The 16,924-nt window shown below is 41.5% G+C and overlaps 1 protein-coding gene across 1 annotated transcript; it reads right to left on the minus strand.

Annotated features, from left to right (window-relative positions):
• Nucleotides 1-9,974: 9,974 nt before the first annotated feature.
• Nucleotides 9,975-13,016, minus strand: LOC129855312 (CMRF35-like molecule 9). The gene is made up of 6 exons (XM_055922841.1): nt 12,782-13,016; nt 11,904-12,233; nt 11,452-11,778; nt 10,965-11,229; nt 10,656-10,756; nt 9,975-10,482 (listed from the first exon to the last, which is right to left on the minus strand). The coding sequence occupies exons 1-6, from the start codon at nt 12,828-12,830 to the stop codon at nt 10,427-10,429; spliced, it is 1,128 nt and encodes a 375-aa protein (XP_055778816.1). The 5' UTR covers nt 12,831-13,016; the 3' UTR covers nt 9,975-10,426.
• Nucleotides 13,017-16,924: the final 3,908 nt, after the last annotated feature.

Here is a 16,924-nt window from a genome sequence, read left to right on the forward strand (position 1 = left end):
TATCATTAAAACACTTGTATGAGATCTTTTTATATTATTTAGTCAATGTATTTATTCATAGAGTATGACTGCCACAGCCTTTTTTTAAGTCTTTAACATTATTGTCAAAATAGAAGGAAGAACCCACGAGATTTAATGTGTTCATAAATCACATGCACAGGGTCCCAGATGTAATCGTCCCAGATGTAAAGGTCAAAGGTCAAAAAGAGCAGTGAATGAAACAATAATAATAATAATACAGTGCCTTCAGAAAGTATTCACACCCCTTGACTTTTTCCACATTTTGTTGTGTTACAGCCTGAATTTAGATTTTTTGTGTTACAGCCTAAATTGAGATTTTTTTTTACACACAATACCTTGTAATGCCAAAGTGGAATTGTTTTCCGAAATGTTTACATAGTAATAAAAAATGTAAAGCTGAAATGTCTTGAGTCAATAAGTATTCAACCCCTTTGTTATGGCAAGCCTACAGTAAACAAGTTCCGGAGTAAAAATCTGCTTAACAAGTCACATAATACGTTGCATGGACTCTGTGTGCAGTGATAGAGTTTAAAATGATTTTTTAAATGATTTTTGAATGACTACCTCATCTCTGTACCTCACACATACAATTATCTGTAAGGACCCTCAGTCAAGCAGTGAATTACTAACACATATTCAACCACAAACACCAAGGATGTTCTCCAATGCCTGGCAAAGAATGACACCTATTGGTAAATGTTTTTTTTTTTTAAAGCAGGCACTGAATATCCCTTTGAGCATGGTGAAGTTATTATGGTGTATCATTACACCTAGTCACCACAAAAAAAACGAATCCTTCCTAACTCAGTTGTCAGAGAGGAAGGAAATCGCTCAGGGATTTCACCATGAGGCAAATGGTGACTTAAAAACAGTTACAGAGTCATTTAATGGCTGTGATAGGAGAAAACTGAGGATGGATCAGAAACATTCAAAACTCAGCAAAAAAAGAAACGTCCCTTTTTCAGGACCCTGTTTTTCAAAGATAATTCATAAAAATCCAAATAACTTCACAGATCTTCATTGTAAAGGGTTTAAACACTGTTTCCCATGCTTGTTCAATGAACCATAAACAATTCATGTGGAACGGTCATTAACTTCTCTAGGATAGGGGACAGCATTTGGAATTTTGGATGAAATGCATGCCCAAATTAAACTGCCTGCTTCTCGGGCCCAGAAGGTATGATATGCATATAATTGGTAGATTTGGATGGAAAACACTCTAAAGTTTCCAAAACTGTTAAAATAGTGTCTGTGAGTATAACAGAACTGATTTGGCAGGCGAAAATCTGAGAAAAATCCATTCAGGAAGTAGTTTTTTTTGTTGGTTTTGTAGTTTTCTATTCAATGCCATTACAGTATCCATTGACTTAGGACTCAAATTGCAGTTTCTATGCCTTCCACTAGATGTCAACAGTCTTTAGAAATTGTTTCAGGCTTGTATTCTGAAAAATGAAGAAGTAAGAGCAGTCTGAATGAGTGGACCCTAAAGTGTCACAGAGCTTTTTCATGCGCGAGACCGAGATAGTGCATTTCTTGTTGACCTTTTAAATTGATGACGTTATTGTCCGGTTGAAATATTATCGATTATTTAGGCTAAAAACAACCTGAGGGTTGAATATAAACATCGTTTGACATGTTTCTATGAACTTTACGGATACAATTTGGATTTTTTTGTCTTCCTGTTTTGACTGCGTTTGAGCCTGTGGATTACTGAAGAAAATGCGCGAACAAAACATAGGTTTTTGGATATAAAGAAACTTTACCGAACAAAAGGAACATTTATTGAGAAAATTAATGTCTGCTGAGTGCAACCATATGAAGATCATCAAAGGTAAGGGATTAATTTTATCTCTATTTCTGACATGCGTAACTGTTCTACTTGGCTGGCTACTGTTTGTAATGATTTGTCTTGTGGGCTATGTTCTCAAATAATCGTACGGTATGCTTTCGCCGTAAAGCATTTTAAAAATCTGACACCGTGGTTGGATTCACAAGAAGTTAATCGTTAAACCTATGTAAAATATGTTTTGTTTTCTGAATTTTTATAATGAGTATTTCTGTATTTGAATTTGGCGCCCAGCAGTTTCACTGGCTGTTGAAGAGGTGGGACGCTACCGTCTCACGTGCCCAAGAGAGGTTTTAAGACACTAACAGCTTAGAGACAGTAGGCAATTAAGGTCACAGTTATGAAAACTTAGGACACTAAAGAGGCCTTTCTACTGACTCTGAAAAACATCAAAAGAAAGATGCCCAGGGTCCCTGCTCATCTGCGTGAATGTGCCTTAGGCATGCTGCAAGAAGGCATGAGGGCTGCAGATGTGACCGGGGAAATAAATTACAATGTCCGTACTGTGAGACGCCTAAGATACAGAATGGACAGCTGATCGTCCTCGCAGTTGCAGACCACGTGTAACAACACCTACACAGGATTGGTACATCCGAACATCTATGGTGGCAAAAGTGCAAGATTATGTTTTAATATTTCTATTGCATCAAATAGTTGTTTTATTCAACAGAATAGAGTATTGTTAACTATTGTGTGTGTGTTCTACTGAGGATGGGCCTCTGGGAGATAACACTGACAGGAGATTTACGATGCCTTTTGGGTGATAAAGCGCATTCCAGAGCATGGGTTAATGTTTCTGTTCTATACCGTACCAGGGAGAGATGGTTCCAGTTTGGAGTCGTAGGGCCAGACACTGGTCTATACAATGAAAACTGTTGACACAGCAGATACTGTCTGCTATTTATTATAGGTATCTTTCATACAAATCTTAACCTTGTGACCCATTCTATATATCTGTTGTTCGTCATGTAGGTTGAAAGGGGTGTAGCTTGGCTATAAGAGACCTTTGTAATTTTGTCTCGGCGCTCTCAACGTATAATCAGAGATGGTGATTCGTCGACAAGCCATCACTATTGCAAAGTACTCACTATTAAAGATTTAGTTTAAGTATAACTCTGACTTGTGTGATAAGTTTGTCTCTCCTCATTTGATTGTAAAGAAATGAACCTGCACACATCACACCTGTGATACAGGTACAGGATGGCAACAACAACTGCCAGAGTTACACCAGGAACGCGCAATCCCTCCATCATTGCTCAGACTGTCCGCAATAGGCTGAGAGTGGCTGGACTGAGGTCTTTTAGGCCTGTTGTAAGGCAGGTCCTCACCAGACATCACCGGCAACAACGTCGCCTATGGGCACAAACCTATCGTCGCTGGACCAGACAGGACTGGCAAAGGTGCTCTTCACTGACGAGTCGTGGTTTTGTCTCAACATGGGTGATGGTCGGATTCGCGTTTATCGTCGAAGGAATTAGCGTTACACAGACGCCTGTACTCTGGAGCGGGATCGATTTGGAGGTGGAGCTTGTTGTCATTGCAGGCAATCTCAACGCTGTGCGTTACAGGGAAGACATCCTCCTCCCTCATATGGTACCCTTCCTGCAGGCTCATCCTGACATGACCCTCCAGCATGACAATGCCACCAGCCATACTGCTTGTTCTGGGTGTGATTTCCTGCAAGACAGGAATGTCAGTGTTCTGCCATGGCCAGTGAAGAGCCCGGATCTCAATCCTATTGTGCACGCCTGGGACCTGTTGGATCGGAGGGTGAGGGCTAGGGCCATTCCCCCCAGAAATGTCCGGGAACTTGCAGGTGCCTTGGTGGAAGAGTGGGGTAACATCTCACAGCAAGAACTGGCAAATCTGGTGCAGTCCATGAGGAGGAGATGCACTGCAGTACTTAATGCAGCTGGTGGCCACACCAGATACTGACTGTTACTTTTGATTTTGACCCCTCCCCTTTGTTCAGGGACACATTATTCAATTTCTGTTAGTCACATGTCTGTGGAACTTGTTCAGTTTATGTCTCAGTTGTTGAATCTTGTTATGTTCATACAAATATTTACACACGTTAAGTTTGCTGAATATAAATCCAGTTGACAGTGAGAGGACGTTTCTTTTTTTGCTGAGTTTAGTTGCTACACAGTACTAACCTAATTGATAGAGTGAACAATGTGTGTGTGTGTGTGTTTGTGTGTGTGTGGGGGGGGGGGGGGGTCTACATACTGAAATAGCTGAATCAGCTAATCTGAAGCGGTGTCTGCAGTACATACTTTTGTATATATAGTGTTTTTAACAACTGTAACAATGATACCTATCCATTGGGGGTGGGGGCAGGGTAAAATATCTGCTGGGGGGGGGGGGCAGGTAGCTGCCTAGTGGTAGCTATTCAGTAGCCTGGTGGTGTGGGGGTAGAAGCTATTGGCCAGTCTGACAGCTATAGAGCCTTGCGGTCAGTGGCTGAGTTGCCGTGTCAGTATGAACTCGATATTGTCATAAACAAAACAAGCAGCATTTTCCTAAACAACCAGAAATGGTCAGGCCTCAAACCATGTTCTGTTCACTTGGAAATAATCATTTGAGTCGCGAGAGACACAGGTGGACCTGCAAATGGAAAACAAATTGAGCAGTAGCACTATTGATATTTGTTTCTGCTCACATCAGGAAACCTTAAAATCCAATATTCTCAGGCACTCAAAATAGAGTGGTCTAGCAGCTACTAGAACTTGGTATTCTACAACCAACCTACTAGTGTTACCGACAAAACTCGTGGGTCCTTTTTATCACAAGTGTTGGACCGTAGCAGTTTTTTTGTTCATTTATGAGAATTTCATAGGAAGTACTGTATCTAAGTGATGACAATGATAATGCTGTGTGCTGTGTGCTCACATATTGTGTGTGTGCTCACATATCGTCTGTGTGTGTGCTCCTGTTGTGTTACCATGGCAATTATGCTTCCATATGACAATACATCCTGTGGTGTGAGGAAGGATAGTAGTACTTTGCTGGCAGAGAAGATTTGTGTCTCCCCTGACCTGCAAACTATGAGGGGTGTAGAGTCAAATCTGAGAGTGAGGATTTCTGTTTAAAATACAGTGGGCATCTTCTTTAAATTTCTTGATGAATCAGGTAAGTAATATAGCAACACGTATTTAATCGTCATTAGTAGTTATAGTAATGGTATACGGGTAACAAAGTAATAAAATAGTAGTCTTAGTAATAAACATATATGAGTTTGTCTAGTTGCAGGTTAAATAACTATGTGAATAAGGGGCCCAAATGGACATTTGTCATTCTTCTGATTGTCTACCCCAGCAAAGTGGCAGAAGCTCAGGGAGAAGGTAGTAAAATATTTTCAGTAGTTTATCCTTATATAGTTCATTCGTTATGTTACACTATCATCAAGTTTGTGACAAACAGATTTTCTTTCAGTGTTCCCACAGGGAGTGAAGGCTGATGTTGTTATCCTGATGGATGAATCTACTAGCATACAATATATAGACTTTATGATGATGAAGACATTTCTGGATACCCTGGTGCACTTTGTTTGTGGGCACCGACCATATCAGAATCAGTCTGATGAAGTTTAGTACATCACCAGAAGTTGTGTTCTGGCTCAATGATCATATGAATAGAAGTGAAATCCTGAAGGGTATTTACTCTGTTGGACAAACGGGAGGTGACACATATACTGGAAAGGCCCTGAGGCTTATGATGGCTCTGTTTCAGAAGGTTAAAGGCAGCAGGGCAAGTGAGGGTGTTCCCCAAATTGGAATTGTCATCACAGATGGAGAATCCACTGATCCCTATGACATGGAAGTGTCAGCACATCTTCTAAGGAGACATGGCGTTTCTCTCAGGGGCACATTGGTATTCAAGGCGCTTCAAAGAAAGAGTTGTTAACGATCACTGGCAATCCAGAGAATGTGTTCCTTATTGATACATTTGGAGACATGAAGAGCATTGTCACGTATGTGTCCCGTATGTCGCCCAGAGGCTCTGTGACCTGGCAGAGGAGAGGGTGTCCAGCAACCTGACAGGTACTTATGTGGCCGATGTGAAATGGCTATCTAGTTAGCGGTGGTGCGCGCTAATAGTGTTTCATTCGGTGACGTCACTTGCTCTGAGACCTAGAAGTAGTTGTTCCCTTTGCTCTGCCAGGGCCGTGGCTTTTGTGGCGCGATGGGTAATGATGCTTCGTGAGTGACTGTGGTTGATGTGTGCAGAGGGTCCCTGGTTCGAGCCCAGGTTGGGACGAGGAGAGGGACGGAAGCTATACTGTTACATTGATGCTGTTGACCCGGATCACTGGTTGCTGCGGAAAAGGAGGAGGTCAAAAGGGGGGTGAGTGTGGCCGATGTGAAAGGGCTAGCTAGTTAGCGGTGGTGCGCGCTAATAGTGTTTCAATCGGTGACGTCACTCGCTCTGAGACTTAGAAGTAGTTGTTCCCCTTGCTCTGCAAGAGCCGTGACTTTTGTTGCGCCATGGGTAACAATGCTTCGTGGGTGACTGTTGTTGATGTGTGCAGAGGGTCTCTGGTTCAAGCCCAGGTTGGGGCGAGGAGAGGGACGGAAGCTATACTGTTACACTTACACCAGCCTGGAGTGTGAATGAGTAGGAGTTATATTCAGGTTTCCGTCCCCTGAAATGTTTGTTGAATTAGTTTCCATTTCCATCCGTAGTGTATTCTAAACATATAAGTTTTGCTATATTACAACATAATGCCATACGTTATGTTTTAAACAATTAGGTAGACTTGTAATTCAAGTTTGTTCTGCCAGTCTGTTCCCAGGGACCATCCATCGATATCATGATTATTCTGGATGACAGATCCCAGCGCATCATGCCTCAGGAGTTTGAGCTTATCAAAGACTTCCTCCGATCACTGCTGCACTGCTTCTACCTAGGGCAGGACCAGGTTCGAGTGGGCCTGGTTCCATATAGTCAACACAGTGACACGGCGGCGTTCAACCTCAGCACTCCCCTAAAAAACAGGGAGATCCTAAAGTACATCTGGAATCTGAGACAGTCAAACAGTTCGACCACAGAGACTGACCAACACCTGGAGATGATGAGTGAGCTTCTCAGGGAGGAGAGGGAGGGTGTCAGAGGAGAATCAGTGACTAAAGTTGGGTTGGTCATTATGGGCAGTGAGCTCCATGAGAATGTGAGAGCATCATTGGAAGAGCTCAAGAATCATGGTGTATCTCTGTATGCTATCGGGGGCGCCAATGCTTCACTGATGGGTCTGAACAAGATCACTGGCAGTCGCGAAAATGTGTTCTTCGTCCAGAAATTCTCAGGCCTGCAGGAGATCTCTGAACGTATCAGCCAGGAGAGCTGTAGCTCAGCAGAGGACAGGGGAGAACAGGTCATCCACGTGCCACCACCAGGTAACCTGCCCTCTTGTTATCTTGTCTTTGTCCACAGTACCCCAAGTCTTTATTACAACTACTTCCAATGAAGAACTGAGTGTCATCATCATGTCTCCCATAAACCCATGTTGATTTTGATTCAATCACCCTCCTGGTTTTTAGTGATTTAGCCCAATCTCTGCCAACATACAGTATGTAGTTGTTCTTCTCACAGGTCCAAAGAACACTAAGGTGACAGACAGCCAGGTCACTCTCTACAGGGGCCAGTCTCTCTCTGCTCTCTGTCCCTATGACCAGAGGTACAAGGAGGATGTGAAATACTGGTGCAGTATGAAGGGAGCGTTAGACTGCGCTACCATAGTGCGTACTGACTTTCCTTTGCAACGAGAGGATGTGTCCATCACAGATGACCCCAGCCAGCATGTCTTCACTGTGACCATGCAGAATCTACAGACTCAGGACACAGGGGAGTATGTGTGTGCTGTGGAAAATGGAAGAAACCCCCTCTACATGGCATCTCTGTCACTGACTGTCACTGCAGGTGATATAATATTTATCATAGTCCTGCTTTGTCATGGTTGGATTTTAGCTACGCTTTCAAAAACAAAATGTCATTAACATCTCTGCAGGGTAAATTCCCTTTCAATTGCAGTCAATTCAGGAAGTACACTGAAATTCCAATTATTTTCAATGCTGCTCCCGAGTGGCGCAGCGGTCTAAGGCATCAGTGCAAGAGGCATCACTACAGTCCCTGGTTCGAATCCGGCCGTGATTGCAAGTCCCACTGGGCGGTGCACATTCGGCCCATCATCATCCGGGTTTGGCCGTCATTGTAAATAACAATTTGTTCTTAACTGACTTGCCTAGTTAAATAAAGGTTCAATTAAAAAAATATAATAATAATTCTATGAGGAAAATTGAAATTGGAATTTGTAAGTAGTCTGCTTGAACAGCAACAGCATCCTCATTAACGGTTACAGAAACGTTTTACTTGCTATGACTGTGATATGTTGTTTATCTACCTTAATGGAATGCACTAACTGTAAACTGTAAAATTCACTATGTAAAGCTATACAGATTCCGTGATAGAAATGCAAAGGTCATTTCCGATTGAGCCAACATACAATATGCAGCGTTTAATCTGAAGGTAGTCTCCGATAAAGCGGGAACATTGCCTTAAATTTCAATCACGCTGTAAAGCTGAACTTCCGCGATGCGGCTTGAATAGAGCCCTAAGACACTCTGGATAAGAGTGTCTGCTAAATTACCAAAATGTAAATGTATATGTGAAAATTAACATACCAAAATTAACTGCAAAATGAACTGCATTAATGGTTATTAATTATTGGCTTTGTTTCAGGGCATAGAATAATACTCAGCATCCTTTGCAATTGTTAATTTTTACATTACTACATTTCTATGTAGTTCATTTAGCAGATGCTCTCAGATGATCACATCATAGTGCCAACAGGATTCTGATACCAATGTAGAGTGAAAGGGGGCCACAGAAGTATCCTGTTACAAAATACATTGGAGTCTAGATCAGCCCAGTGTATTATAAATTACAAAATACTCTGAAGTAATTTCCATATATGTAACATATATACTGCCCACCTCTGAATATACATTTAATTCACCCCAACCCTGGATCTCTGTATGATGCGCGAGACAGAGCTTGCTTTGTCTGTATCGTTTCTGTGTTTCCATATTCCGGGCTTCCCAGATGTGTCAGTGAGGAGCAACATGGTGTCTGGTAAGGAGGGGAACAGCACCACAGCCGAGTGTCTCTACAGTGACATCATGGATGACAGTGAGAAGATGTGGTGTAGGAACGGGACACCTGCAGGGAACTGGAGCTCCTGCTTGACTGCAGAGGGAGAACGGGCGTCTCAGGACCGCATGGATTTGATCATCAATACATGGAGTCGCACCTTCACTGTGACGATGAGACATCTGGAGATGAACGATACCGACTGGTATTGGTGCATAGCAGGAGACGAGCAGATCCCGGTGTACATCTCAGTCCTCAATGCATCTAACGCATGTAAGCTGATAGACTGTCACAGATCCACTATCACTCACATTTAAGGCTTTGTAGCCCCCTTCAGAATACAAATAATGCAGACGAAAAATTTCATTTTCATTTTCAAGAGACATTTATTGAAACAAGAGAATAATAATAATTATAATAACAATAATAATAATACTTGTTTATATTTCATTTACAAGTGCTCTGCATGTGATGCTTGCTACACAAATCAATGATTCAAAGGTCCTTTCCCTCACAGCAATATCTCCTCCAACCATGGACCTGATTACTTTCCCTTTGGTCTTGACTCTGAGAGGAATGGAGGATGATAACTCAAGGTGGAGGTGAGACTATTGCTTTGTTTATTCATTAGTGTAGATATACTGTAACAGAGAGGCTCATTTAGATTTTTCTTTTAGGTTTTCTAGTTGGGACTGGGAGAGATATCTGGATATTCTGCTGAAAGGTGCTGTTGGCCTGGTATTTTTAGCATGCACCATCCTAGCAGCTCTGGTGATGAGAGACTACCAAAGTAAGTGCTATGTATTTTTATCACTTAAATCGGTGAGTCCAAATATCTCATTAAAAATGACCATGTATGATTAGATTATACTTATTGACTTATTTAAGTGAAATTTAACACACTATTTATGTCAGACAAAAACAGGAAAGAACTCAAGGAAAACAGGAAGCAGGTAAATCAACGTCTCTGAATTTGTATTTATTCTTCATTTAATGTACAAAATTAACAGAACATGACAATGTGTGTCATTTTAATAATTGTAATCCCCCTCACCTAGGATCCATAAGATCCTCTCAGTCTCCAGTATGTCAGGTTTTTGAAAGACATCTTCAAATGTTTATAGCTCTTTCAGTTCTGTTATAAAGATACACACCTTACCTAAAGATGAATGCTATTGTACAATAATGTGTAGTCACATTGCTTTTTCCTGAACTTTTAATTCAGTTATTGATTTGTTTTGTAACGTTAGCTAATTACACATGATATCTATTTGTGTGTATGTGTGCTCTTATGATTGTATGTTATTGCTACAATCCATTTACTGTACATGTGATTATGTTGGTTGATATTAAAGCAAACTTAAAGTAATTTTTATGATCCAAATTAATTTTTAGGCTCTTTTATTTATATTATTGATCTTGATTTATCACCAGCTCAGTCATCTCTCCTTCCACAGGTCTGATATCTGACAGGAGATAAGAGAGAGACAAGTCAAGGGATGGGGTAGCTTTATAACGGTGATGAAATGGTCAGGTTAACAAATGAAACAGTATGTTCCCAAGAAAACATACTAAAAATTTATTTATTTATTTTGGAGCCGAAAGAGAAATGATAAAGTTGAAGGAGGAGAGCACTTACTATTCCTGGAAGATCTATAGATGTTAACTGCAGCCATAACAAGAATAACCAACAACACCATGGCCAACACAATGAGAATAGGAGCATGCCAGGGCAGGTTTCTAAAATTGAAAAAAACATAAGATCAAAGAATGGTAACAAAAGGAAAAGTAGTAATTTGATGAAGCAGCACAAGTTAGAAACCGTAACTTGACTCACATGTAAATACATTTTCATACAGAGGGTGACATCTTGTGGCACAACATAGAAGTAATGCAGCAAAAACAGTGAACTTTGAATAGAATTCTATGAGTATCAATCAAAACATACCTGATTGTCTTGTTAGTAGCTGTAGATTCAGTAGCAGGACAGCATGTAGGTACTACTGTTGTTAGTGAAGAAGTCAGTGTGGAAGAATGGATTGTGATGTATGGAACTGAGACGGATGGAAATGGAGTTGCAGAGCCATAGGATGTTGTCAGAGCAGAGTCTACTGTGGCGGAAGGGTTTGTCTTTGAGGCAGAGGTAGCTGTGGAGTCTGTGAATGTCGAGAATGCGGAGTGTGACATGGGCAGCGTTGGAGTAATCACTGCTTCTGTGGAAGGAAACATGGGTAGGAAGTCAGAAATGCAACAAAATATCTTATTTTGCTTCTGAAATATTACTGCAAATATCAACTTCAGTGTTGGTGTTTTCAGTATAACAATTTTCTCAATGATGAAGAAAAAAAACTTCAACAGAATACTACAGCACAAGCATAAGGTGGTGCAAACAAACTACAGTGTAACAATGCTTCACTCTACCAGCATCAACTGACCTGCAGTGTTCCTGTGTGCTGTGGATCTCTGAGTGACGTTGATATAAACTGCAGCCTGTAGGTCTCCAACAGAGCACCAATACCAGCCTGCATCTTTCTTCTCTAGTTCTTTCATTGTCACATTGAACACTCCCCTCTTGCCATCACTGATCACAACAGATGCATTCTGGCTAGTGTCTGTCTGTGTCTGACAGGAATGCCGGTCCCCACTCCTGCACCACTTCTTCTCTTTGCCTCTGAGCGTGTCACTGTAGAGACACTGTACACTGACACTGCCCCCCTCCTCACCAGATACCAGCTCATCAACCACTGACAGATCAGGAGAGCCTGATGGAAAAGATATACATTATTATTACTTCTGTAATATGCTACATTTCCCCAGACTTTTTACAGAAATTATGCAATGCAAAAAGTAGTGTAAGGTCAAAAATGTACATTCAAGTGGAGCTTACCTTGGGTGACTGTGAGGTCCATGGAAACTTTAACATCTGGCTTGCCTATCCTGCCCACTTTCAGAGCACACCAGTACCTGTTGGTGTCAGTTTCCTGTAGGTTCTCCATGGTCACAGTGAAGACCAGCTCCTCTGGGATGTCTGTGATTGACATGCCTCCTCTGCTCCGCCTTGGGTCGGTGCTTGCCATCACTGTACATAAGGGCCAAGTTCTGCCCTTACACCAGTATTTGGCATGGTCTCTGAACATGCGGTGGTAGTGACAGGGGATCGTGATGGCTCCGCCACTCTTTGCAGTACTTTTTGTCACCGTCCAAAGACTGTTGCAACCTGTGTTGAATGAATAGATAGTAGACTGCTCAGTGCGATCCATTTCAAATATATTTGTGAAAGCTGTATTAGAATAAGCTGGATAATGGTTTATTCTGTCTATTGAAAAGCTAAAATATCAAATATTTGTTTGTATCTCTAAAAACATGATTTATGAGTATAATACAATTTTTACTCAAAAGTAAAGGGGGGATATCGGGTGGACAGTGAGGTATTAAGGCACCACAGGCCAATAAAACATTGCACAACAATTTCCTTTTTCTTCACAGTATGCTAATACTGCTTCCTCTAATACAAGAGAACAGTATTGAATGTAGCACCTATTTCTAAAACATAGATTATTTTTCACTATGTGTAGGCTTATATTTTGTTGTTTATGGAATGCAATACTTAGAAATTACCAAGGCAATTATTTTAGGGCTTTTGATGCAATTACCACACCCAAGACTTAAAAACACTTTAGAATCTGATTAACTATGAAAAGTTAGAGACCCCCAAGACATCCAACATACAGTATAATACATATTCATTGTAAATGAGAGGCTCACCTGATGGTCCATGGACAAAGACAAGGATGAGAAGATAAAGGGAAACCATGTGTACTTATTTGTTCTAATTGTGTCAATACCAATGTTAGTCTTCTCTCTCCTTAGTCAAATAGACGTGTACAGCATGTCAAAGTAATATGTAAATGTGTGAGCTGGTGCAATCCGCATCAGTGTGTTTGCTCACAGTGTCTCCTAGTAAATCAATCTTAATATATCAGTGGGTCTGATTGCTTTTGCAAGAACATTGACTCTCACTTCCTAATCAGTGCGTCAGACACACAATGAAACTTCCTGTGAGTAACAGGTCCGTGCGTTATAGTAACCCATTACTGGGCAACACTGTACTGGAATGTCTACATGTGTTCATAAGTGTTGCAACTTACAAATACCACAGTCTGTTTGGTCAGAATGAGGTTAGAAGATTATCAAGTTAGTCAATGGACAACCACCAATGGAAGTCTGTCTAAATCACATCACAATGAAAGATAATTGTATTTTAGTGTATTGGGAAGCGAATTAGATGATTTCACTTAATGATGATCCAATTCATACCACTCTAATATAACTAATGTTGTGTTATTGTAATTCATTATAATTCATAATAAATTGTTTATTCACCTACTACTCACATTCATCATCATATCTGTACTTCTACAGATGGAGGTTCATTACAACTTTACTCTAATGTTGATTTTCTACGTTTCATTCCTGATTGAGCCTTTTCCCACAGTTAGAGCAGACTAGTGTTTTGGTTCCACTGTGACTGAGGAGATGGGTTTTCAGGTGAGCCGCTCTGAAGAAACTCTTGTCACACTGACAGCATTGACACGTATTCTTCCTTGTGTGGCTCTGCTGGTGGTGTTTAAAATCTCCCCTTTGACATTTTCTCTGCTTCTGTGCTGGAGATGTCTCCCTGTTGCAACTTGTATGAAAGCAGATTGATTTTGATAGACTTTATATGCGACTACTCTTCTCTTTTATTCACCTTGAAATCCCCATTATAGATGGCGATGAGGATAGGATGCTAAGGTTTTCACCAGTGCTCGGTGAGCAACGCTTCAGAATTAGCTTTCTGGAGGTGAGTCAAACGTGTTCTCCTCTTTTGTGGAGCATTCCGTGCATGGTTTCTCTCACTGAGAGGTTGTCTTCCCTTGGTACAGTGCCTTCAGAAAGTATCCCTTAACTTATTCCACATTTTGTTGCGTTATACAGCCTGAATTCAAAATTGAATCTTTTTTTTTTCTCACGCATCTACGCACAATACCCCATAATGACAGTCAAAACATGTTTTTTGAAAATATTAATCGTGTGAATAACCATTTACATACAGATTCACACCCCTGAGTAAATACTTCTAGAAGCAATTTTGGCAGCAATTACAGCTGTGAGTCTGTCTGGGTAAGAAAGACTAAGAGCTTCCACTCCTGGATTGTGCAAAATTTGCCCATTATTGTTTTCAAAATTTTTCAAGCTCTGTCAAATTGGTTGTTGATCATTTCTAGACAACCATTTTCAGGTCTTGCCATAGATTTTCAAGTAGATTAAGTCAAAACTGTAACTCAGGGCCTCCCGAGTGGCGCAGTGGTCTAAGGCACTGCATCACAGTGCTAGCTGTGCCACTAGAGATTCTGGGTTTGACTCCGGCCGCGACCAGGAGACCCATGGGGCGGCGCACAATTGGCCCAGCATCGTCCGGGTTAGGAGAGGGCTTGGCTGGCAGGGATGTCCTTGTACCATCGCGCATTAGGTACTCATGTGGTGGGCTGGGCTGACACGGTTGCCAGGTGTACAGTGTTTCCTCTGACACATTAGTGCGGCTGGCTTCCAGGTTAAGTGGGCATTGTGTCAAAAAGCAGTGTGGCTTGGTTGGGTTGTGTTTTGGAGGACGCATGGCTTTGACCTTTGCCTCTCCCGAGTCCGTACGGGAGTTGCAGCGATGAGACAACTAACTACTAATTGGATGTTGTTGATCCATCCTCAGTTTTCTCCTATCACAGCCATTAAACTCTGTAACTGTTTTAAAGTCACCATTGGCCTCATGGTAAAGTCCCTGAGCAATTTCTTTCTTCTCTGGGAAAATACAGGCGTCCTTCCTCCGGTGAGGAAGGACGCCTGTATTTTTGTAGTAACTGGGTGTGTTGATACATCATCCAAAGAGTAATTAATAACTTCACTATACTCAAAGGGATATTCAATGTTGGCTTTTTTATTTTGAACCATCTACCAATAAGTGCCCTTTGCGAGGCATTGGAAAATATCCCTGGTCTTCATGGTTCAATCTGTGTTTGAAATTCACTGCTCAACTGAGGGACCTTACAGATAATTGTATTTGTGGGGTAGAGATGAGGTAAGCATTCAAAAATCATGTTAAACTCTATTATTGCACACAGAGTGAGTCCATGCAACTTATTATTTGACATGTTGTAGGCTTACCATAATAACAAAAGGGGTTGAATAATTATTGACTCAAGACATTTCAGCATTTAATTTGTAATTAATTTGTAAAAAATGTGGGGGGGAAAAAAATCCAATTTAGAATTATGGGGTATTATTGTGTGTCGGCCAGTGACCAACAATCTAAATTGTATCCATTTTAAATTCAGGCTGCAATACAACAAAATGTGGAAAAAGTCAAGGGGTGTGAATACTTTCTGAAGGCACTGTAGACTACATGACCAAAAATATGTGGACACCTGCTCATTGAACATCTCATTCCAAAATCATGGGCATTAATATGGAGTTGGTCCCCCCTTTGCTGCTATAACAGCCTCCACTCTTCTGGGAACACTTTCCACTAGATGTTGGAACATTGCTGCTTCCATTCAGCCACAAGAGCATTAGTGAGGTCGGGCACTGATGTTGGGTGATTAGGCCTGGCCGCCGTAACATAAAGCTCCCGACTAACAGTTATTTTAAAGTCTTGTGCTGACGTTGCTTCCAGAGGCAGTTTGGAACTCGGAAGTGAGTGTTGCAACCGAGAACCAATACATTTTTACATGCTACACGCTTCAGCACTTGGCGGTCCCGTTCTGTGAGCTTGTGTGGCCTAACACCTCGCGGCTGAGCCGTTGTTGCTCCTAGACGTTTCCACTTCACAATAACAGCCCTTAAAGTAGACCGGGGCAGCTCTAGCTGGGCAGAAATTTGACGAACTGACTTGTTGGAAAGGTGGCATCCTAAGACAGTGCCACATTGAAAGTCACTGAGCTCTTCAATAAGGCCATTCTACTGCCAATGTTTGTCTATGGAGATTGCATGGCTGTGTGCTCGATTTTATACACTTGTAAGCAACGGATGTGGCTGAAATAGCCAAATCCACTAATTTGAAGGGGTGTCCACATACACTATATATACAAAAGTATGTAGATTTCGGTATAAAGAGCCTCGTTGTATCACAAAGTAATAATATTGGTCTTTAATATTGGTCTTGTTGTAGTCGACTTGGTTAAAAATGTATACCAGTATCAGACACCAATGGCCTTTCTGTACCGTGGCAGTCTGAACAAAGTCAGGAATTGTGTAAGTACAAGGTCAGCAAAGTGGAAAACCAAATCAGCTGTGTGTGGTTTGTGCGGTGGAGCTGCAAAACTACATCTTTAAAACTCGAGTGACATCTGCCTTGGTGGTGTTGGCCTGGTGGAAAAGTAACCAATCGGTTTACTGACCACACAATCGTTAGAGCCCCCCCCGGGACCAGCGATTAGCAACCACCGGCTGATCTCCTTTGTGATACTGCTATACCAAAAAAAAGTGTTACTGTGTGTATTTTGTTTAGCAGGGTAGTGAAATCTTGTTCAGATTAGTTTTAAAAAGTCAGCCATAAAGAGCCTGTGTTCAGTGTCACGTTGTTGGTTCATTTTAGTGACTAAGGTTGAGAAGCCCTGGGGGCGGCGTGACCACTCGATCTGGTTCTGTGAAACCAGACCAGCCCGTTTAAGGTAGAATTGTGATTACTTCACTTCAACAAGCCGTTAACATCTCTAGGAGGTGCAATCTGCTGGGTTCTGTCTCTAATCTGAAGACTGATGGTCACAATTGTGAATTCTGTGAGTTTCGCTGTCAGGGACCAGGGTTTAGCAACCCCCGGTCTCCTTTTTGATACTGCTATGCAACGCTTGCAGTTAGCCACTGATTCCTCCCAAA

The sequence above is a fragment of the Salvelinus fontinalis genome, chromosome 5 (genome assembly GCF_029448725.1).
Source record: "Salvelinus fontinalis isolate EN_2023a chromosome 5, ASM2944872v1, whole genome shotgun sequence".
Taxonomy (NCBI): Eukaryota; Metazoa; Chordata; class Actinopteri; order Salmoniformes; family Salmonidae; genus Salvelinus; species Salvelinus fontinalis.